Consider the following 23,124-nt stretch of genomic DNA (forward strand, 5'->3'; position numbering starts at 1 on the left):
TTGGAATAACAAATTTTAATAATGAAGAAAAATATTGGATTGGAATAAATCTTAAAAGTAGCTCTTCTGAAAGTTTAATGAATTTATATTTCAATGAAACTTTTATTACTCTGATTGATGATTTACAAGGTAGACAATATATTTCAAGATATACTGAAGAAATACTAATATATGAAGGTTTTGAACTTACTATAGGAATTGCATGGAGTAAATTTGGAGTATTTATATTAAATGAAAAGATGAATTCTTTAATTACTTTCCAAACACATCAAGAATATCCAATTTCAAAAATTCTACCACTTCATGGTAGTAGAAGACAAATCTATCATTTCTTATTTTCTGGAGGATTCTTATTCCCTGGAAATACTTTATATGAAGGATATACAACATGTTCATTATATAAAGATTGTGATTCAACATCAACAGGATGTTCAGCTCAAACTCTTACAAATCCTTGTAGTAAATCTCAACCAGGAATTAGTTGGGTTATTGAATCAGAAATATTAGATACTAAAGTTAATAATGGTACATGGGGTTCAGATTTAGAACTTAATAATCTTTTAAATGTATATTTAGTTAATAATGGAATTGAAGATACATTAGCTATTTATTTCTTTAATAATAGATTAGCTTTACAAGATCTTAAAGAAAATATTGTTTGTAATGGACCTTATCCAAAAGATATTTCACAAAACTTTGGATCAGTTCTGAATTGGATATTATCAGTTGATGAAAATCAAATGCTTTATCTTAATATTAAACAAAAAGATCAATCAATATTTTCAGTTTGTGTAATTCCATTTGGAGATCATCTTAAACCTATTAGATATATTTATCCAAGAGGTTATGCTCCAAGTACTTCAAATTTCACTCAAATACTTAATAGTATTCCAAAAGGTGGATTTGAACCAACTTCAAATAATTCTAAATCAGGATTCTATAGACCAATATTTAATTCAACTTCTGGATTATATAATAATGATCAATACATTTCTTTAAAGAATGATGATGGTAGTATTGGTAAACCTTTCTTACCAGTTGGAATTCATTCTGCTCCATATTTTGGAACTTCAGAAAATACACCTCCAGGTTATCATTATAATTCAACAACAAGTCAATTTGAAAAGAATGAAGATCATCCAAATCCTGATGAAATTAATCCATTCCAACCAAATCATATTGTTGATGGTATTTCAGAATGTGATCTATTTATGTTTGATACTTGTAATGCAACTTCTGCACAAATTATGCCAGAAGACACCACTTTTAAACAAGGATGGACATTATTTATATTAATTAGTACCGGTATTCCAATTCGTGATCCAAATAATGTAAATAATAATGATATTCATCATCAACAAGAACCAAATATAAGATTTGATTTTATTAATGTAGAGATTGGTGGAAATAATCAACAAACACTTGTTCTTTCACTTGAATTATTTAATGATACTGTAATTCTAAGAAATGAAAAGACTGGAGATTCTTCTATTGCAGGATCACCACAATGTGGACCTTATTGTTCAACTTATCCAAAAGGTTATTTTGCTTTCTGGTTAACTTATGATCCAGAAATTCATGTATATACAGTTTCTGTTGATTATAATCAACAAAAATTGGTTTCTATTAATTCTGCTAATATGAAATTTAATCTAATCAAACCAATATGTTATAATGGATCACAAAATAATAATTGTAATAATGTATTTAATATCTTCCAATTAACTAATAAACAAAAGATACCAAGATCATTATCTACTACTACTACTACTACTACTGCTATTCCATGGTTTAGTCAAGTTTTAGATGAATGTAAACTAAATATTGATATACCTTGTAGAGGTATTCATGCTTCAATTGATAATAATAATATTCCATTCTCTCAAGGAAATATCCTTTGGTTTAATACTACAATCATTTCTTCTAAAGATAAAATACATGGATTAGATTCATCTACTCTTTATTGGTTTGGATATCAATTCTTATTTGATTCAAATCCTATATTTTCATTACTTTTTAATGAAACATTTGTTACATTCACAGATTTAATTTCAAGAATTGAATACTCTTCAAAATATACTAATGAAAGTTTAGTATATCCAGGAATGGAAATGATCTTTGGTATTGGATGGAGTAGATTAGGTATTTTTGTTGTCAATTCAAGAAATGAAGCTTTAATACAAATTAATACTCTTACAGATATTACATTTAATCAAATCTCTTTATATGGTTCAGAAACTATTCCAACCAATTTCTTTTTAACCAACGATTTTGTATTCCCAAAACAAATACTATATAAAGGTTATGAAAGCTGTTCATTCTTTGAAGATTGTCCAATGAATGCTACTTGTAAATCACAATCATTAACAGGAATATGTAATAGAAAAGATCCTGGATCATATTATCAAATAGAAACAGTAATTAAAGAAACTTTCCTTACAAATTCTACTTGGGGTCATAGACTTGAATTAAATTCTCTTTTAGCAGAATTTGTAATTAATGGAGGAGATTTTGAAGAAGATCTTCTAGCTATTTATATCTTTGAAAATAGAATAGCTATGCAAGATCTTAAACATAATGTAGTATGTTCTGGACCTTATCCAAAAGATTCTATTATTGATTATGGTGATACTTTAAAATGGAGTATTGGATTTGATATTTCTAATCAAATGTATCTAAATGTACATAATTTTAAAAATATTGATGGCAACTTTACTATATGTACTTTAAGTACTGGTATTCAAAATTCTGATTTCCTATATTTGTATCCACAAGGATATGCTCCAAAGCCTTCAACATTTAAAGAATTCAAGAATGGATTCCCTAAGGGTGGATTCCAATCTTCTGTTTCAAATTCATCATTGAATGGTTATTATAAACCAGCTTATAATTCAAGTACTCAAGAATATGATCCAGAATTAACTTATGGTATTAATCATCCTCATTTTCCTCCAGGAATTCAAGCTGCTCCTTTGAATGGATCATTAATTAACACTCCATCTGGTTATTATTATAATACAGCTACAGGACTTTTTGAAAAGTATCCAAATAATACAAATATTGGAATTAATCCATTCCAACCAAAAGAACTGATTGAAGGACTTTCTGAATGTAGTTTACATATGTTTGATATATGTAATTCAACTTCAATTTCTCTGAAACCTAAAGATACATTCTTTAAACAAGGATGGACATTATTTGTAATGCTTAATAATGGAATTCCAACATCTGTTTCTGAGAAGAATGATTTTAATTACAAGTATGAATTCTTTAATTCTAAACAAGGAAATAAAGTTGTTCTATCTTTATATTATAATAATGAGACTGTAGTCTTTAGAAATGAAGTTTCTGGAGAATTTTCTGTAGCAGGTTCACCACAATGTGGACCTTATTGTTCAACATATCCAAATGGTTTCTTTACTTTCTGGTTATCTTATGATTATTCTTCAAATAACTATATAATATCTGTAAGCTCAAATCAAAAGTATCTTCTTCATTTAGATGCTCATGGAGCTAAATTTGATCATATAAAACCATGTTGTGGATCAGAAATTAATAATTCATTTTCATTATGGCAACTTTCTAATACTGTGATTTATCCTCTGAGAATTTCTTCAACTACAACAACTACTACACTTCCACCATGGTTTGAGACAATATATGATGAATGTCAACTCCAAACTTCTTCTACTACAAGTTTCTCTCAACCTTGTAGAGGACATAGTGCAAGTTTGGTAGATGAAGACTTTTCTTATGGATATCTCATTTCTTTGAATTTCACACTTTCTAGAGTCTTAGTAAATGGAGCAAATAATGTTCTCAGTCCAATCCTTCCAATTTCAACAACTACAACAACAACTACTACTACTATTACCACCAATACAATCACAAATTCTAAAAGAATGAACTTAGTTAGCTCTACAAAAGCAAATTCAAATCTAAAATATATTTGGAATGGATTTGAATTCAAAGATAAGAATGATCAGCCAGTACTTTCGCTGAAATTCAATGAAACAACTATCACGCTTTATGATCATAAAGATGATTTAGAATATATTTCTCCATATACTAATGAAAGTACAGCATACTCTGGAAGATTTGAAAGTTTATCTCTTGGTTGGAGTAGGCTTGGATTATTCCTTATGAATAGTGATTTTAATAGTTTGATCAAGATCCCAACAAGAAATAACTTTGAATTCAACAAAATAACAAAACTTGTTCATGATAATATTCCTTTAAATTTCACATTAAAACAAGACTTTATGTATCCTAATGAAATCTTATTCCAAGGATACCATTCTTGTTCTCTATTTAATGATTGTAAATCAAAATCAACCTCTTGTGAATCTCAAGTAGTATCAGAAACATGTAATAGAAATATGAATAAAACACAATGGATCATTGAAACTAATATTACAGATACTCAAATAAATAACGGTACTTGGGGACCCAATTTTGAACTTACAGAACTTTTAAGTGCTTTCAATATTAATAATGGACTTGAAGATGTACTTTCAATTTATATTTTCAATCAAAGGATTGCAATACAAAACCATATAGGACATTCTATATGTGATGGAATTTATCCAGAATCAAGATCTTTAAATATTGGAGATACAATTGTTTGGTCTATTGGTGTTGATGATAATAAATTACTTTATCTAAATGTAATGAATGAAAATAAATCAAAATTCTATTCAGTTTGTACTCTTAAATATAATGAAGATTTTAATTACTTTAAATTCATTTATCCTAGAGGATATTCACCATCAAGATCAATTTTTACACAAAAGATTGGAGACTTCCCTAATGGAGGATTTGAAAGTTCGAATCCTACAGAAGGAAATAATGGATTCTATAGACCTGATCTAAATAATGAAACAGGATTATATGAACCTGAAAAGAAATATAACTCAAGTTTCCCATTCTTCCCAGTTGGTATTATTCCAGCACCAATTTCTGGAAATTATCATAATACTCCTTCTGGATATTATTACAATAAGACATCAAATCTCTTTGTTAAATATCCAAATAATACATCAAATGAATTACATCCTTATCAATTCCAAGAATTATCTCCTGGTACAAAAGAATGTGATTTATATATTCTATCAATTTGTAATAGTACAATAGTTAATCTTAAACCAACAGGTTCTCTCTTCCAATCAGGTTGGACATTATTTGCATCAATCAATACTGGAATCCCTGAATCTGAACAAATTTCTTCAAGTTCAACAAATACAGGAACTTATAATTATGGATTCCAGTTTATTAATACATTCACAAGTAAGATTGTGTTATCAATAAATTTATATGATGATTTTACTGAGATCAAGAATGAGATCACGGGTGAAAAAGCTGTCTCAGTTTCTCCTCAATGTGGTCCTTTATGTTCAACATATAAAGGTGGATATTTCACATTCTGGATGAGTTATGATAGTTTAAATGAAGAGATTTCTATTTCTATTAATAGAAATAGACAAATTCTTTTAAAACTTAGAAATGCTCAAGCTGTTTCATCTTTTGATAGAATTCAGCCATGTTGTAGTAACTCGGTAATGAATTCATTTAGCTTATGGCAACTCTCAAATGTTGCTCATATTCCTCAAATAGAAGCAACAACAACAACAACAACAACTTCTCCTCCTTGGCAAGATAGTGTACATAATGAATGCTTATTAGTTGAAAATATTCATTGTAAAGGATTTAATGCCACGCTTAAAGATCCACCGGTATTCCATCATGAAAATATCTTATGGATGAATTTTAAATTACCAACTCAAAATTGTAATTCACCTTTTAATTTAAATGAGAAGTTCTGGTATGGATATTTCTTTACTAATAAGGATAAAGCAGTTTTATCAATCTTATTTAATGAAACTTTAATAAGTTTATATGATTGGAAGAATCAGCAAGAATTCTATTCTCCTTATACAGATGGAAGTTTAGTATACCAAGGACAAAACTTAACAATTGGACTTGGATGGAGTAGACTTGGATTCTTTTTACTGAATAAAGATTCTGAATCTTTGATAAATATTAAATCAATGACAGATTTTTCTTTTGATAAGGTCAGTAACCATGGGGAGTCTTTAAATCCATCAATATTTTTACTTAAATCAGGATTCCTATATCCCAATGAGGTTCTTGTACATGGATATAGAGAATGTTCATTCTTTGAGAATTGTGTATCCAATTCACTAAGTTGTAATTCTCAAGTTTTGTCTCAAATATGCTCCAATCCTACAGCAGGAATGAGTTGGGAAATTGAGACAGAGATTATGAATACTCAAGTAAATAATGGGACTTGGGGGAAAAGATTTGAATCACAAGATATTATGAATGTCTTTGCATTAAGTCCAAATGGAAAGTTGGTTTCTTTTGTAAACTCCAACACAAATGGAAATCTTGAAGATCCTGGATTTATTTATATTCTTAAAGATAGACTTGTATTACAGAATCATCTTGGATCAGTATGCTCTGGTCCTCTTCCTGGAGCTAAAGAAGTCAATTTTGGAGATAAGATAAAACTTTCAATAGGAATAGATTCAATGTCAATGTTATATTTGAATGTATTTAATGAGGATGATAATGAATATAATACAGTTTGTACTATAGGTAAGATAGAGAATGGATGGAGATTCAAGTATATTTTCCCAATAGGACATTCTCCTTCAGTTTCAAGTTTTGTACAGATTAAGCTTGGATTCCCTGATGGAGGATTTAAGCCAACATCAACAGAGCCAGATTCATTGTATAATCCACCTTATGATAAGACAACAAAAACTTATCATCCAGAACTCAAGTATTTCAATAGTTATCTCTATTTCCCTTCGTCAATTGTTCCAGCTCCAATTGATGGTAATGAGGCTAACACTCCTCCTGGATACTTTTATAATAGAACTTCGAGCTTATTTGAGAAGGAACAAGTTTCTCAGAATCCAGAGATCAATCCATATGCACCAGAATATATTAAAAAAGGAGTAGATATATGTGATCTTAGCCTATTTTCAGTATGTAATTCAACAGGTGTTGATTTGAAGCCTGATAATACTTTCTTTAATTCAGATTGGACACTTATGGTAATGATGAGTACAGGAAATCCAGAAACCCAAGAAATTCCTGGAGAAAATAACCTTAAAAGACAAAACTATAGATATGAATTTTTCAATTCCAATACAAATTCACTCATATTATCAATAACTTATTCAGATTCTTTGGTTAGTTTAACAAATGAACAGAATGGAATTACAGTGTATTCATCTTCACCACAATGTGGTCCCTTCTGTTCAACTTATACCAATGGATTCTTTACCTTCTGGGTAACTTATAGTAAGATTAAGAGTTCTTATACAATTACAGTTAATAGAAATAAAGAAAAATTACTTTTCTTGAATGGAATTGATGAATCATTTAATCAGATAAGAGGAAAGAGTCTTTCTTCAAAAACTTCCTACACTCTTTGGCAGTTTATTAATGTCTCAAGAGATCCAGTTGGAATTTCAACAACAACAACTACTACAACAACTACTACTACTACTAGTACTACTACTACTACATCTACTAGTACTCCTGGGTTAGATAATACAAGTTCTTCAACAACTACATTACCTCCAGATCTTTCAGGAGGTTGCAAACTTAGTATTGGAACAGCCTGTACTGGAGGATTTGGATATTTTGACAAGACTAATGATAGTACATGGAAAGAAGGAGTATATGTAACCATAAGATTTAAGTTCCCAAAGATTGTTAAAAAAAGATTTACTTACTACTTGGATAGTTCACTCAGAACATTATCTAGCCAAACAGTTTTTAGCCTTACATTAATTAACAAAGATTTAAATGTAGGAAGTATCTTATTTGAACCAAACAAATTGAAAGCAGTATTAAATGAAACTTCCATAACAACTCAATATAGTAACGGTAGAATCTATTCAGAAGGAGATGATATAGAAATAACCCTTTTGAAAATTAATGGACTCTTTTACATAATGGATTCAAATGGTCTAGCAATGATTGAATACCCCAGTTTACTAATTTCCGAGGATGAAATAAAATCAAAGCTAAACTTTACTTTCACTGATATTTACCCTTCAATTCCAACAAGATTAATATTTTCAGTTCAAAACTATCAAGGATATCCATTTGTTCTATTAAATGGATACCTACATTCGACTTTAACAAATTATTGTGGAGTAGATCAAACAACAATAGTAAATCAAGCTGCAAAAGGAGTTTGTAACTATCCAAGAAAGGGTATGGAATGGGATATCTATACAAAAACTGTGAATACAAAGTTAAATAGTGGGTATTATGGAGATTTATATGATAATGAAGAGCTAATTTCTGCTTATAATATAAATAATGGAACTCATAATACCTTAGGTTTCTTATTCTATAAAAAGTTTGTTGTATTAATTAATCTAATTACTCATGAGCAATGTTCTGGAATACATCCAGATTCTGAAATATTGAAATTTGGAATGGATCATGATTGGAGTATTGGTTATAATGGAAATTCAATTTTCTTAAATGAAGGAAAATTATCAAAGAATTACAATAAATTCACAATTTGTACTCTTCCATTAAGTAGAGAAATGTTACCATTCAAATACTTAATCCCAGTAGGAGAAAGTCCATATAGTAAGATGAGAGTTACTCAGTTTGGAAGGGGATTCCCGGAAAATGGTTATCCAATAACAGAAAAAAATAATGAGGTTCCAATAAATGGGGTTTTGATGGCTCAAATTTTGATTACAAACTTTGACTATTTTGTTCAAAAACAAATAGCTGATGAGAGATTTAAAGAATTTAAAGAATTATTTATTTCATCAATAAAAAGTTCTTATGGTCCTAAAAATAAGCATGTAGGAATTGTTAGTTTAACACCAAGAAATGTTCAGGTAAACAAAGTTGGAAACACAGCTTTACAAACAGCTAAAGGAGATATCTTAGTAACATTCTACATGCATTCTCAAGTTGGACAAAAATTGGCAGATTTCTCATTAGAAATGTCAATAAAAGTAATTTTTAATCCAACCAGTCTCTTTGGACAAATCTTTGAATGGAGTCAATTGAACTTTTTGACAAGTGGAGCTTCACCTCCAATAGAAAAAGTAATTAACAATACATCTTGTATGGGAATTTATAAGAAAAAAACAGAATTGGAGACTATTGTTAATAAATATGGTTATTACTCAGATCTGGTTACAGAATATCTTCCAGAATCTGTAGTTGGTTATTTCTCATTTAATCATATTATTCCAAACGTCCCTACTTTTGATGATCATCAAAGATTTGTTCTTTCCTTTAAGAAAAGACTTGGTGAGTTACTTGAGATTGACTATAAAAGTATTGGTGTGATTGCGGTTGCTGATACTCCTATTGAAAATGGAGTATTGGGATACGGAGTACTTAGTTTCTACATTAACTCAAATAGTCTTGAACTTTCAACAGCTTTGGTTGAACAACTTTCTATTAGACTTTCTAACCCAAACAATGTTTTCACAAAAAATATGGACTGGAAGCAAATAGAAGTTGGATATTGTAATAGGCCTAAGTTCTATATGTATCAACATGATCGTAGAGATGGTAGAAGATTCAACCATTATTCATTAGATAATATAAACCTAAATGATGAGAATGATCCTTTTTACATTTCTTCAGATAACGAAAACATAGACAATCAAAATGAATATGAAGACATTGATAACTCGGAAGAAATTAGTCAAGGATTGGATGAATTCATCAATAGTTTTAGTCATCACAACAACTAATCAAATTCTTAGATGCTTTGTAAACAAATAAATATTTAAATCAATTCTAATTGATTGACGAGCTCATTTGCTAAGTTAGAAATATAAATGACTAGATTAGAATTACAATTAGCATAAACAACTTTCTTAAAACATTGATTCTACTAATATTTTACAAATATTTTACAATTTATTTACTCATTCTTTTGATAGAAAAATGTTTCAAATATAGTGACCGCCTTTTGTTACATTAACTATTTTTCTAAATTGCATGTATTTAATTCCTATTTGAAGGGCTGGCGCATGTGGGCATGCATATATAAATTGTTTATAGCCTAAAGTTTATCACTAATTCCTCTTTTTTTTTTTCTTTTTTTTTTTTTTTAAATCAATTTTTGGATAGAAATGGTTTTCGTTATTGTATTTATAGTTTTTGCTCTGTTAGTTACTTTAATTGTCATAATAATCGTTATTGTTAAGCTAACTAAGTAAATTAATAAATATTTCAATTTAAAGTTGAAGGAAAATGTAAAATTTCTAACCAAATAATTGACAAAAAGTTTCAATTAGGCGGCAACATCACAAGTTTGAATTGAATTGACCAATATTAAAAAAAGGTAACATAAATATTTAAGGAAAGAGAGGAAAAAATGAGAGAAAATAGATGAGCAGGTAATTGGAATTTTAAAAATATAAGTTTATTATAGAAAAGAGGGAAATAGTTGTCATTTTGAAGAATTATGTACCAATATTTAAATTTCAAAAGAAATACAAGAAAAATACAGTGTGTGAAAAAAGAATGTAAGTTGAAGTAGATTGATCCGAAGTTACAGAGTCTGGAAAAAACAATTTTTCTTGGATTTGTATATTTTTAATGAAACAATTTGTGGTAATATTGAAATTTTGAAAATTAATAAACTTAAATATCAAGCGGGAATTAGAGTAATAGTAATCGTCAAAAATTAAAGTTTCCCAACGAGGGGAAAACGGAGAAAGAATATAAATCCTGCAGATAAAATAAATTGAAAGAGTACAAGTCCGGGAATTAATTGCTTCTTAAATTTGTTAGTTGAAGGTTTTTACTTGTCAAAGGTTTAGATTGTGATTTTCATTACAGATATAAGCCTATTAATTGAGCTTTAAGGGAACCTACTAGGGGAAAAGAAAGAATACGAGTATTGAGAGAGTTCATCTGTGGATTTAGAGGTTTCAGAATAGCTAAATAACTGTCAGAGTAAGTGAATAAAATATTATGGATTTAAAATTGGAATTTCTCAATAAAACTGAAAATAGAACAACAGGATGCAGTGTACAATGCATATTTGGCAAAATAATTCTGTTAATAGTGTCAATAATATTATTATTAGGGCTTTTGGTTTGGATTTTCCAGGAGAAGCTACTGTTCTTTCCAAATATTAATGGGAAAAGAGACTTAGCATCAAACTTCCCAGGATACAGACATCCAAATGAGAATAAAATGAATTCAGAAGACGTAGTTTTAACTACGGATGATAATGTTAAATTATATTGCTGGTTTATAATACATAAGAAGTTTGACAGATACTCTCATGGACAATCAAGTGCGATGCATTTTAGTTCTAATCTAACAGAACCTCATCATTCGGAACAAGTTAAAAAAGATGGTCCAGAGAAAAAGATTTTAGATAGAATAAGAAAGGCTCCAAAATATATGAAATTCCATTTCCCTGAATTTTCAGATAGATATGAACAACAGGAAAAAGCTCCAACAATTGTCTTTTTTCATGGTAATGCTGGCAATATTGGGCACAGACTACCTAGGTTCTTGGAGTTTTACAATTTGATCGGTGTTAATATATTTGCAGTTTCTTATAGAGGATATGGGGACAGTGAGGGGACCCCTTCTGAAGAAGGCTTTTATTTGGATGCTAAAGCTTCACTTGAGTACGTCCTTTCTAGGACTGATGTGGTGGACAAGAATATGATCTTTTTATATGGACATTCCATTGGCGGCGCTGTTGCTATTGATCTCGCTTCTAAGTATAATGTTACTGGCGTTATTCTAGAAAATACCTTCACTAACATTAAATCTGTTGCTTTCAGAGTTTATCCAATATTTAAGTATTTTGGATTCTTCTTCAAATTCATACAAAGACTTAAATTTGATTCAGTATCTAAAATCTCACGTGTTAAATCCCCTATCTTATTTGTAGTTGGGAATGAGGATGAAATAATACCTCCCACACATTCTGTTGAATTATATATGAAGGCGGGATCGCCAAAATCTTTAAAAAAAATTTATTTAGTATCAGGTGGCTCACACAATGACACATGGATTAAAGGCGGAATGGAGTTTTATTTGATGCTGCTACAATTTATATATAATGCCATTGATTATAGTAAACCCGAATTAGAAGTATCTTCAAACAATTTGATAAACAAAAGTCAAGAAGAGACCTTATCTTCAATACAGGAAATTTTAAAAACTAAAGAAAGTTCTCCTATAAATAAGCTAAGAAAAAAAACAAATTAAACTAATATTTTTTATAAGACTCTAATAGATTAATTAATCCGATACATTTTCTTTAAATTATTTTTTTCTTCCCTTTACTTTTTTTTTTTACATTATTTCTTCCCCTCGCATGGCGCTTCATTTTATACAAATAGTCAGAAACCTATGGATGCATGCAATAATGTGCATGCATTCCCTATACTTGCAACATTTTATTCGTAATAAATATACAAAAGAAAGAACAAAATAAATTAATAAAATGTAAAATTTAACAATATTAAACAATTACTTAACTTGACCCCTAAACTTTTTCTAGTTGTTCGTCATTTGAAATTAAGGCAACTTTTTCTGATGTTTCCGCTTTCATTATTTCACATTTAGATTCTGAGCTGCTAATAAGATTATTATTTGGAAGAGGATCAACTAGCAAATTCTTTTCTCTGAATAGAAACCAAAGGAAAATAAGTAAAAGCGGATAAAATAATGTAAAAATAAAAATTAATAAACTTGGAGCTATCTTTATATGATTTTCATCGTTAAAATTGAAAAATGTATATAAACCATTTATACTTATTGGTAGCAAGGAAAGAAATGAATTTGGAAAGAGATTTATGGCGCCAATTGCCAAAAGAATTCCAATAATATATGCATATAAATAAAGGCCATGCAATAAAAAGAATGGTTGATAAGTAGAGTAACAATCCCAAAAAACTAGAATACTTGCAATTGCATGTTTGGCTATTGCTAAAATTAGAGTTACACTTGTATTTGGGTGAGAAACCATCCAATATCCAATATTTACTATAAGTCCTGTAGGAAGTAGAAAACTTTGAATCATCCATGCATACCAACATGTCCAATTCAGATAACTTGCTTTTCCAATTATATCTTCAATTTCTGCAATATTTTTCCCATAAATATTGTCATCGATGCTTGAGCTCACTAAATTCTGCGCCTGGATTGAAACAATACTTAAAACAAGAAAATATCCTATTGTTGCAATACTGCACCAATTTGTAGTATAGTACCTTGCTAAGTTTTCAATCCTCCAAATTTTTATTTCTGTAAAAATATCGTATAGTATAATTGTACAAAAAAATACCAGGCAAAATAGCCTGAATAAGAGTACTTTTGAATGATTAACATAAGGTAGCCAACTATTTGAGAAAATTATTCTACAATCTCCTCTAGCTAATTTGAAATATAGTCTTGAGAATTGGAATTCCCATAGGAAAGATTTCCAATAGTCACTCAAACTTTCATTGAATTGTTCATTTTCTAAAAATAAGTTATCTTTGATTAAATTATTTAAAGGTTTTGTTCCAAGAATACCCAATACATCATTATTTCCAATCATTACTTTTCAATTTGATTCAATTTACGAATAATTCTATTTTTTGGAAGAGGGAGTTGTGTGATAAGGATTTTAGGGATTACACACGAATCTTTAACTTTAATTTTATATTATTTAACTCCGGATTAAAGTTATTTTTACGATAATCATGCCATATAAAAACCAAATTAGCTTTCAATAATAAAAAAAAACTCGAATTTATGATTATTAATTTTTAGAAATTATTTAGGCCTAAAAAAAATGAAATAAAATTTATTCATTGCTCAGTCAGGCCGGAGTTAACATTACACAAAAAATTATGGCATAACACACAATAAAATAAATTAGAAAAAAATAAAATCAGTAAAATTTATTGAAGTCAAAAAGTATAATATTTTTAGAATAATAAATTAACACTTTCAATAAATATCTGAACCAAATTTATTGATCATGCTATTACTCATTATGGAAGAATGAGACGACTGAATATACATATTCAGTGTTTCATTAGCGTCAACTAACTTTTTGAGTTGGACCTTATACTCACTAAGCTCCCTATCTTTCTGTGAACATAGCTCATTTAGTTGTGAAAGCTTATCCAACAACGACTTAACTACCTTTTGTAGGGTGGTATGGCTGTTTTGCAAGCTCTCATACTTTTTAACAAGTTGTCCGTAGCTCTGTTGCTCTTCTGCAGATTCTAAATCTTGCAATCTTCTTCCCTCCACTTCTGTTCCAGAAACAGTTCTAGTCCCTAATACATTCTCAGATCCAACTCCAGCTTCAGTAATTTCATTTCCTGTTCCCAATGAAGCTGTAGGAGCAAGAACTGAATTCTCCTTCTCACAAATATCTCCAATAAACCCCAATACTTGTCTACCATTGTAATATTCATTCAAGTTTCGCCTTTTGTCTCCAAATCCATATATGTCAAAATTACCACCCATCAATTGCTCATGGCAAGACACCTCAACCCCTTCTGATCGCTCCTTACGCTTATTCATAATCTAACAGACGTACTTGATAGCAAGAAAATAATCTATCAGCACGTCATGACGTTTAACATGATTCTTCTTTCTTGATTCTGATGCCTTGAAGTTTATTACCACTTCCTAGTCGGACAATAATTTCTTGTTTTGATTTGGGACTAGGCTATCAAAATCACCAAGATACTGTTAAAAATAGAAATATTTTTCAAATTTTACAGAAAATCTGAATGTATGGCTTTCTTTGGTTATTTTTTTGCTCTGTCCTCCCCCAATGTACTTACTAAAGTTGTAGTCCTTTTTTTTTTACTTTGAAACGCACTCTTTCCTTTACGAAAAAATGAATCTCTTTTCCCGCCTAAACTTAACGACAATAAGTATATTTAATATAATAAATTAAAATCAAAAAAATACATAAATATATTACAAGTAAATGAATAAATAATAAAAATGTATATATTTATCTTTATAAATATTATTATGTAAATAAATTAGAATTAAATGAATATGGATATTTAGTAGATTGTTCAAATGGAGCATATTCACATATTTGCCAGTCTATAGGTTAAGTTTATTTGTTTGAGGAATTTAATATTTGGATTTCTTAAAATGTGATTTGGCAATGTGTGTGAATATTAACTTTAATATGTACATCTATTTTTCGTTCATTCCAAAAACTATTTTAAATCTATTTATTTGTTTTTTTTTTGTTGAAATTTGAAATTAGTTTGAGCTACTTGGATTTGATATTTTTTAGAATAATTTACTCTTAATTCACTCCAATTGTACTGAGTTAGGTTTTCAGCTATAATTTCGTGCTTAAAGTAACAATGATTTTAGATTCGGATTGAGAGTATATACTATCTATCGAATTTTGGGTTAAGTTTATCTAAGTAGGGATACGGAGGAGATATTCTAAGAAATTTGAGTAAGTTGAATTGTAATTTGAATGTACATTTGGTATTTGAGCATTTTGAAAAATTTGTTTATCTTAAAATTAAGACGAGTTACAACGTTGATAGAGCGTTTAGTCTTTTCGCATATTGGACTTTGTATGAATATTTAACCTATGCATGAAAAAAGAAGTGGACAAGTTGTTTGCACACAAATACAATTTATTGAGAAATATATTGCAGATCAAACAACTATAACTTTAGAATGCTCGTTGAAATTAAAACAACATTATCAGGCAAATAAAGCAATCGTGTTAATTACTAAAAAAACAGATGAACTAGGTAAAATGAACTTGAATCTTTGTTAAAATAATTTGAATATTAAAAACACTTTTCCGCAATTATTCTATGCAAGCCGCATGCAAAATGAAAAGTGTTTGCACAGGAAATAATCTCTAGAACGCCCGCCTAACCCTTTGATAGAAATAATTTAGAGAATCCATGCAATTATTGTGGGGAGGCGCCATTTTAGTCTTAAGTTTCGTAAATAGAAAGTGTGCATGCAAATCTGGTAGTTTGCAAAGGTTGTGAATACATATTTAAATTTAAATATTGTATGTAACCTGTATTTATGCTTTAGAGCTGAACTGAATAGGGCTCAGTGGATAGCTATGTTGAAAAGTTCATACGGGATATCTATAAAATACAATACAAAAATACAGATATTCCAATCAAATGATTAAAATTAAGTAGTGTAGAAAAGGGTTAGAATAATATAATTAAAGCAAAATTAAGTTATGTTCCTTTCGTGGCCTTCAGTATTAATTTTCGCAAATAGTATTTGAATATTGATGCATGGGAAAGTATTTGTAAATTGTGTGCCGCCTAATCTCTGATAAAAATGTTTAACAAATAATAGCAAATAAAGTATGAAATTAGTTTATATAGAAGTTATTCTCATTTTGATACAAGATTGGAATAAATAATTATACTGTGATGCTAATATTATAAGACTAAAAACTAAGAGTTATTATATAATTAATAGGGAAACAGTAGAGAAGTATTGCCGATTAAGAAAAAAAAAGAAGTTAAGAATGGAGAACACTCAGGTAAATAGCGATTTATCGAGTAAGTTTGTAGTAAATTTCTCTCAAATTATGGAAAAGTTGCCTCGGAATTGGCTTATTGGAGGAGGATTGATAGAGAGAATATTGATATTTAAACCGAAAAATACTAATATATATTACCCTTATTATTAATTGATTGTTTAGATATTGAGAATTTTATAAGGCTTTCGTACAAACAACAATTGGAGCTTGTTACTGAACAAGAGAAGCAAAAGTTAAACTTATATGCTGATTATATTTTGAATTGTATTCCTTTAAACATTAGAAAGTTGAAGATTAGAGAAATACTTGAAGACCAAGGCAAAAATTTAATATTATCAGGTAAGTCTATCTGTTTAACTCTCTAATAGATTTGTTATATTAACTTTAATAATCCTTCAGAGGATGAGAAAACTGAAATTTTAAAAAAGTTAAATGAAATTGTTAGTATGAAGTCATTCAAACCAGAATCAATGCCAGTGAACTCATCTTCGGAATCAAAGAATGTAGGACTATACAAGGACCATCTTAAAAAGTCTAGAGTGAAGCTCTTGCCAATTTCAAATACATGCTATACGATTATTAGAGAAAAGACTGAAGATTTTTTTCCAGGTGAATGTGATGAAAACGCTGATAATCACAACAGTAACGGACAAATCCAAGATAATATGAACAAAAATACCTTAGAAAATCAAATGTTAGATTCTAACATGATTAGAGATGTGATAAGTTCACTATAAAAGGAAAAAGATCTACCATAATATTAGTGTCTAATTATATATATGGATGCACTTTTTTGATATTTGAGATAACTTTACTATAAATACTATAAAATGGTTTGTCTTGAACTGAACTCTCGCTGTTGAATGAAATCATTAGTACACTAGCTGGTCTCTTAGATTTACATATAGTACCTAAAGTCTTCTTACTTCCAAGATATCCATAGTAAATATTCTTTTCCTCGCACAAAATAGGAATATGAGCAATAATATCCACTGGATGAATATCACAGGCAATTAGAACAAGCCCTGTCTGCCCTTTTCGTATGCTCTTTGTAACTTCATGTACTCCTCTGCGTATATATCTAACTTTCTTACTTCCTTTCTCTTTCCTTTCTTCCTTCTCATACTCTTGAACCTTCTTCACAAGCTTAAGACATCTCTCTAAAAGCTTTCCTCCAAAGATTGGGTCTGCTATTGCTGATTTGTTTGTAATTGCTTCCTCTCCTTCCATTTCAATCTCGTCTTCAACATGACTTAATTCTGTTGTATCTTCCTTCATTTCTTCAACCTTTTATTCTTCCAAATTAATTGTCAAATTAACCCAATCTGTATAGTCTAAACTCTTTTATTCACTTTTTTTTTCAAAATACTTTTCCTATTCTAAGTTTATGCAGCTTTTCCCTTTTAACTCAAATATTACAAGTCAATTCATTAATTAAAAAGTCATTTTCCGCCAATCATTTGGGCGGGGCATTGGGCGGTACACTTCAATAGTCAAAAATAATTGTAAGAAATTTAATGTGGGAATTTAAAGTGAGATAAATGAGTAAATAAAAAAGAAATAGGAAGAAGGAAAGAGTAGGAGTAGAGATATCGATTAGATTTCATAGGAGGAGGTCTTTGAAATTTATTGAATGAAAGGTCTAATAATAATAGGTTGAGTATTTTTTCAATATTAAAATTGTTTTTATAAGAGTTATATAAAAATATTTGCACAACAAGATTCCTTGAAAATAAAAAAAAGTCTACTTTAAGATAAAGGCAAATTTTGTCATGTATACTAGTTTTGGCTAAGTTTGAAACCATTTGGATATAAATATAATTTATTTATTATGAAATTTATGTAAGCAGAATAGAGGCAGCCAGATACTAAATATTGATATACAAAAAGGAAAGGGAGGTTTTCATACCCACCATTTCTTTTTGTAATAAAGTCCAATTCTCTGTGAGATTGCCATTCAGACTGGAAAATGAGTGTAATTTCCACAAATAGTTATCTTTTAGGCCAAAAAACTATCAATTTTAATGGTATTTCTTTGGGTCTGGATAAAGCCAAAAAACAGTTAATGAATAATAGTTACTTGGACGATCTAATTCTTGACTTCTTTATGGAATTTGCTAAAGAGTTATGTGTTGGAATTAAAGAAAATTGTTCTAAAGGCAAATATTGTGTATTCAGTAGTCTATTTTACACTATTCTAAGTATGTGTGGAGACTATCAAGATTATTTAAGGCTAAGAAAATGGGTTAAGAGGGTTTCTACTCCATTATTGCTAAATGATGCAATTGTAATTCCAATGCATTGTAACCAAACTAGTCATTGGTGGTTGATTGTTATTTGCCATCCTCGTAAAATCTTTAATTTGATGAATTCCTCTAGTCCAAGAAATAACTCAACAACAAAAATTGAGAACTCGAATAGAGGTTGGATTATATGTATGGATTCTCTAGGAGGAAAGAATATTGGTCAGAATGAAAAGAAAAAAGCTATAATAAATATTTTGAAGTTTTTAGATATAGAAAGACAAAATAATGATAGCTATTTTAATCTTCTAGAGGCTGGAAACATACCTACAATGGTTTATGATTCTGTAAATACTAAAGCTCATAATACTAACACTTCAGCTACTCATGATAAATTATCTGAAACTTTTAGATCCTTGAGTAACTGGGAGATTATATATAATCCAAGGAACCTTCCTTTTCAGGAAAATAACTTTGACTGCGGAATATATATCATTGAATATGCTCACTTGCTTTTCCACTATGGAACCACTATTTTTAACTCTATGATTAATACTAGTTCAAGCTCTGATATTTCGTATACAACTCATTTGGATCAAAACAAATTCTCGAGAAACTGGTTTCAAAATAGAAGAACTGTTTACACCAAAGTTTTGGAATTTATGAGTAATAATGAGAGTTGGAATGAGGACAATTTTCTGAGAAATAAGTTAGTGGAGATTTTTGATGACAGTATCAAGGCTTCAAATCATAATGAAAAACCTTCTCAAGAGAATATTTCATCATTACAATCCAGAAGAAGATTTGTAATGTCATCCTTAAACAAAAGCTATTTCAATAAGTAGATACCAATTAAATAACAGTTTTTTTTTAAACTTAATTATGAACGTCAAAGCATTGCATGCATGCATGCGTTTGTTTTGGTAAACTACTTATTTCAGGAAAATATAATCAAATTCAATATAGCCAATTTATTAATATGCAACTATAAGGAAGCAAATGATAACAGGTCTAATAAAGCAAAAAGCTAAGATTGCGATTGAATCTTACTCCAGAAACTTTCTAAAATAACTTCAAGCTAGAAATTTCAAGGTAAATATAAGTTATTTGAGCCCGCCAAAAAAAATTATTTAAGCTTACCTGTGGTTTTGTACAGTTTGGGATGACTTTTAAAGCACTCATAATAAGAAGCATTTCTTTGATGTTTGATGCTGAAAACCAAATGATTCCATTTTGACCAACACAAATTTCATATGCAAAGTACTTGGAAAGAGCCTCGAGAACATAACTTTGGTCAGCAAGAAGTATTTGTGCAACAGACTGAGGCACAGTAACTGTCATGCCGTCTTTAATGCATGACTGGCTTTCTCCAGGCAATGAAGATCTATCAGATTTGGAGTAATCTTCAATGATATTGGTATTTTTGTAGTTGGAGTTCTTTAAAACTCCTAAATAATTTTCATTATTCGACCATGTTTTCTTCTCCTCTGGTGTGATACATGTAAGTTCAATTTCCCCGCTTTCAAGGTCTACGTAGTTTATTCTTGAACATACATAATTACCTGGAACAAGATTTGGCTTATTTCTTTTAGTTGCTCCCTCAAATGCCATATCAGGAAGGATTCCATCATGCGAGCAGTTGAGCGAAACCTTTGAAATATACAGAGTTGAGTTAATTTCCTTAAGATTAAAATCTTTTCAAGTACAACTTACCTTATAGAATTCTCCAAGCTTGTTAATTATCGTTCCTACTACAACGTCTCCTTTTCTTGGAATGTACTAAAATTTCAAATGAAAAGAGAAAATAGAAAATAAACTTCAAACTTACACATCCTTTAAAAGGCAAAACAATTCTATCATAAGGCCAATATGGTCTCTTGCACTCAACCCCAGCTATCTTGTCTATAATAGGATTAATCAATCAAATATTTAATAAGTTGATAAACATGTGAATATATATACTCGCATATTTAAAACTTACTTTTCTTTGATTCTTGAGAATTTATGGATATCTCTTCTCCTGGAAGAACAATTCTGAAATCATCTGAAATTTTGTCATTAATATTCATTTTGATTTTAGTTGTGGAATATCCTCGAAAAATAGTAAAATGATATTTAGTCTTATAATAACCAAGTATTTTATTATTTAAAATTATATTCGGATTTTTGAAAGTAGCGAAAATTATTCCTTATTTATTAATATAAAATGACCGAGATTTTCCTCGCAATTATACTTTTAATTAGTAGTACAGAATTAAACTTTGTATCAAAATAATATTTCTTTGGGATCCAGCTTCTTAAAGTTGCTTGATCAAATGATATTGTACTTAATTCCTAGAAATACATCATGCAATTACTTCTAGAGTCAAGAATCCATTTATTCAGGTAAAACTCGATATAGGTAATAAATTTTGACTTTATTACTATTGTTTTTTTGATTTCATTTATTAATAATATATTACGTGTTTAGGCGCCAATGTTGGTTATTTAGGGAAAAAGATGATCCTGGGGAAAAGTGACAAGAAAAAAAGGAAATTTGTAGATTTGCAAGAACTAGATAAGGAGCTCAATTTGGGCTAAAACAAAGAGGAGAATATGGTGGAGGTGGCTCGGAGAAAGGTTTTGGGAGGAAGAGGAAGTATGGGAATAGTGAATAGTTTACGTCGTAAGCTAATACACCTGGTAAATTGGGAATTAGGCACATCTGGGGATGAGGGCTCTATATTGAATCTTCTCAAGTTACTTTTAAACAGTGTGGGGTCTGAGCATTTTAGAAGCATGACAGCTATTGAGATTATACAGTGTCTGGACAATGTAATGAAAGTAGTTTTAAACAAGAGAACAAGAAGTAGTTGGTTACTACTACTTAATAATATAGGTAAAAGTAATGTTATATTTAGAGATTATATATTATATTGCACTTTAGAAATACTAAAAGATAATGATAAAAGTGAGATATTGCAGAATCTGGATGCAAAATGCATTTACTGGAAATTGGGGAATAACTTCCTTTATACTCTATATAGTTTAATACTAAAAGATGATACGGAAAATGATGATATTAAAAGATGTATGGAAAATTGTTTAAGTGAAGGGATTTCTCCTCCAAGAGAGTTACTTGATCTTTATTTGAGAAGAAACTCTTGCCGAGACTTATCATTATTAAAAGGATTTAGATTAACATCAAATTTGTTAGGCCATTTAACGTACAATCTGTCAAAGATAGAAAGTCTGAATGATTTGGAAATTCAGGACTATATTGAAATCCTTTTAAACCACCAGAAGAGTTTGGAAAGAAAGATGAGCTCGGAGGCTATTAGAAATCCATTTAGCAATGTATTTAGCCAAGCTTTAATAAATATAATTGAAAAGGGAGAAAATCCCGAGATTACTGACGGATTCTTTCATCATTTAAGTTTGGTGTATTTGGTTAATAGTATTGATTCTTCTCCTTGGAATCTCAGACTTTGGAAGGAGCTTTTGAGTTATTTAAAAAAAGTACTCGCTTTCCTTTCTTTAACTTGTATTCTGGATAACTCCTTTAATACTGAAGGTGGAATATTGAGAAACCTAACAATAAGCTCAATTTCACACAAAGACTTTTTTCAAGAGCTGATCTCATTTTTTAGATTTGATTTCAATATTGAATCAAATGGTAATCCTGATTTAGTGCAACTTCACAAAGTAGAGACTTTAATCAAGTCCATTCTTGCTATAAGGAAAACGTTGACAAATTTAGATTTCTACTGGAGATATTTTAACTTTAAAGATTCTAAGAATATTCAATCAGAAATGCAAATAGTTAGATTTCAGGTCTATTCACTATTGGTCTTGATAAATCATTCCAATTTATACCTGAACGACCATTTAAGAAAGACAAGCAATTCACTAAATTCAATAGTTTATAATAATAGCTCTGAATCAAGCTTGGATATGAGTTTTGTCCTAAAACTATCAGAATATAATGATCTTGAAAATTATTCTACTTCTATTACTCTGAAAAAAATCAATTTATCTCTTTTAATTCTACCAGTTTCTCTTTTGAGCCTATTGGAAAGTGAAGAGGACGCCAAATCAGCTTTTGAAGCCATTCAAAATAGCAATGCGTTTGGGTGCATACAAAATGAAAGCTTCTCAAGTCTCTTTGACATTTGGAACGAATTGGAAAAAAAATATCTGAACAAGAATGGAGAATCAGAACAATGACAAAAAATGACAGACAATAAACCAAATAAATTATTAAGACCCACAATTGGCAAAAAATAATATATTATCAATAAATCGATAAAAGCAAAGCTTTTTCAAAAATTAATA

General features: G+C 29.4%; 8 protein-coding genes across 8 annotated transcripts in view; 4 read left to right on the plus strand and 4 right to left on the minus strand.

The window, feature by feature from the left end:
* Positions 1 to 9,776, plus strand: part of cgd3_720 (very large probable mucin, 11700 aa long protein with signal peptide and pronounced Thr repeat (308 aa long)) — a gene marked incomplete at both ends in the record, with an annotated part of 35,091 nt that extends 25,315 nt beyond the window's left edge. The window contains one exon of the mRNA XM_626655.1: positions 1 to 9,776. This exon is cut by the window's left edge and continues 25,315 nt beyond it. Within this exon, the coding sequence (XP_626655.1) occupies positions 1 to 9,776 (9,776 nt within the window).
* Positions 9,777 to 11,007: 1,231 nt separating this feature from the next.
* cgd3_730 (conserved expressed protein) lies at positions 11,008 to 12,267 on the plus strand (the record flags this gene model as incomplete). Its single annotated transcript, XM_626656.1, has 1 exon — positions 11,008 to 12,267. One exon carries the CDS (start codon positions 11,008 to 11,010, stop codon positions 12,265 to 12,267), a length of 1,260 nt encoding a protein of 419 aa, XP_626656.1.
* Positions 12,268 to 12,547: 280 nt separating this feature from the next.
* On the minus strand, positions 12,548 to 13,603 carry cgd3_740 (hypothetical protein with 7 transmembrane domains; the record flags this gene model as incomplete). The annotated part of the gene is made up of 1 exon (XM_626657.1): positions 12,548 to 13,603. One exon carries the CDS (start codon positions 13,601 to 13,603, stop codon positions 12,548 to 12,550), a length of 1,056 nt encoding a protein of 351 aa, XP_626657.1.
* A 395-nt stretch (positions 13,604 to 13,998) lies between these two features.
* cgd3_750 (hypothetical protein) lies at positions 13,999 to 14,583 on the minus strand (the record flags this gene model as incomplete). Its single annotated transcript, XM_626658.1, has 1 exon — positions 13,999 to 14,583. The coding sequence occupies one exon, from the start codon at positions 14,581 to 14,583 to the stop codon at positions 13,999 to 14,001; it is 585 nt and encodes a 194-aa protein (XP_626658.1).
* A 2,755-nt stretch (positions 14,584 to 17,338) lies between these two features.
* Positions 17,339 to 17,857, minus strand: cgd3_760 (HMG-like nuclear protein, Nhp2p, pelota RNA binding domain containing protein; the record flags this gene model as incomplete). Its single annotated transcript, XM_626659.1, has 1 exon — positions 17,339 to 17,857. A coding segment is annotated over one exon (519 nt), but the record flags the coding sequence as incomplete, so codon positions are not given.
* A 679-nt stretch (positions 17,858 to 18,536) lies between these two features.
* On the plus strand, positions 18,537 to 19,655 carry cgd3_770 (ULP1 like protease with a chlamydin like cysteine protease domain; the record flags this gene model as incomplete). Its single annotated transcript, XM_626660.1, has 1 exon — positions 18,537 to 19,655. One exon carries the CDS (start codon positions 18,537 to 18,539, stop codon positions 19,653 to 19,655), a length of 1,119 nt encoding a protein of 372 aa, XP_626660.1.
* Positions 19,656 to 19,872: 217 nt separating this feature from the next.
* Positions 19,873 to 20,508, minus strand: cgd3_780 (hypothetical protein; the record flags this gene model as incomplete). Its single annotated transcript, XM_001388057.1, has 1 exon — positions 19,873 to 20,508. A coding segment is annotated over one exon (636 nt), but the record flags the coding sequence as incomplete, so codon positions are not given.
* An 897-nt stretch (positions 20,509 to 21,405) lies between these two features.
* cgd3_790 (hypothetical protein) lies at positions 21,406 to 23,016 on the plus strand (the record flags this gene model as incomplete). Its single annotated transcript, XM_626661.1, has 1 exon — positions 21,406 to 23,016. The coding sequence occupies one exon, from the start codon at positions 21,406 to 21,408 to the stop codon at positions 23,014 to 23,016; it is 1,611 nt and encodes a 536-aa protein (XP_626661.1).
* Between the last annotated feature and the right edge of the window lie 108 nt (positions 23,017 to 23,124).

Source organism: Cryptosporidium parvum, chromosome 3 (genome assembly GCF_000165345.1).
Source record: "Cryptosporidium parvum Iowa II chromosome 3, whole genome shotgun sequence".
NCBI lineage: Eukaryota > Apicomplexa > Conoidasida > Eucoccidiorida > Cryptosporidiidae > Cryptosporidium > Cryptosporidium parvum.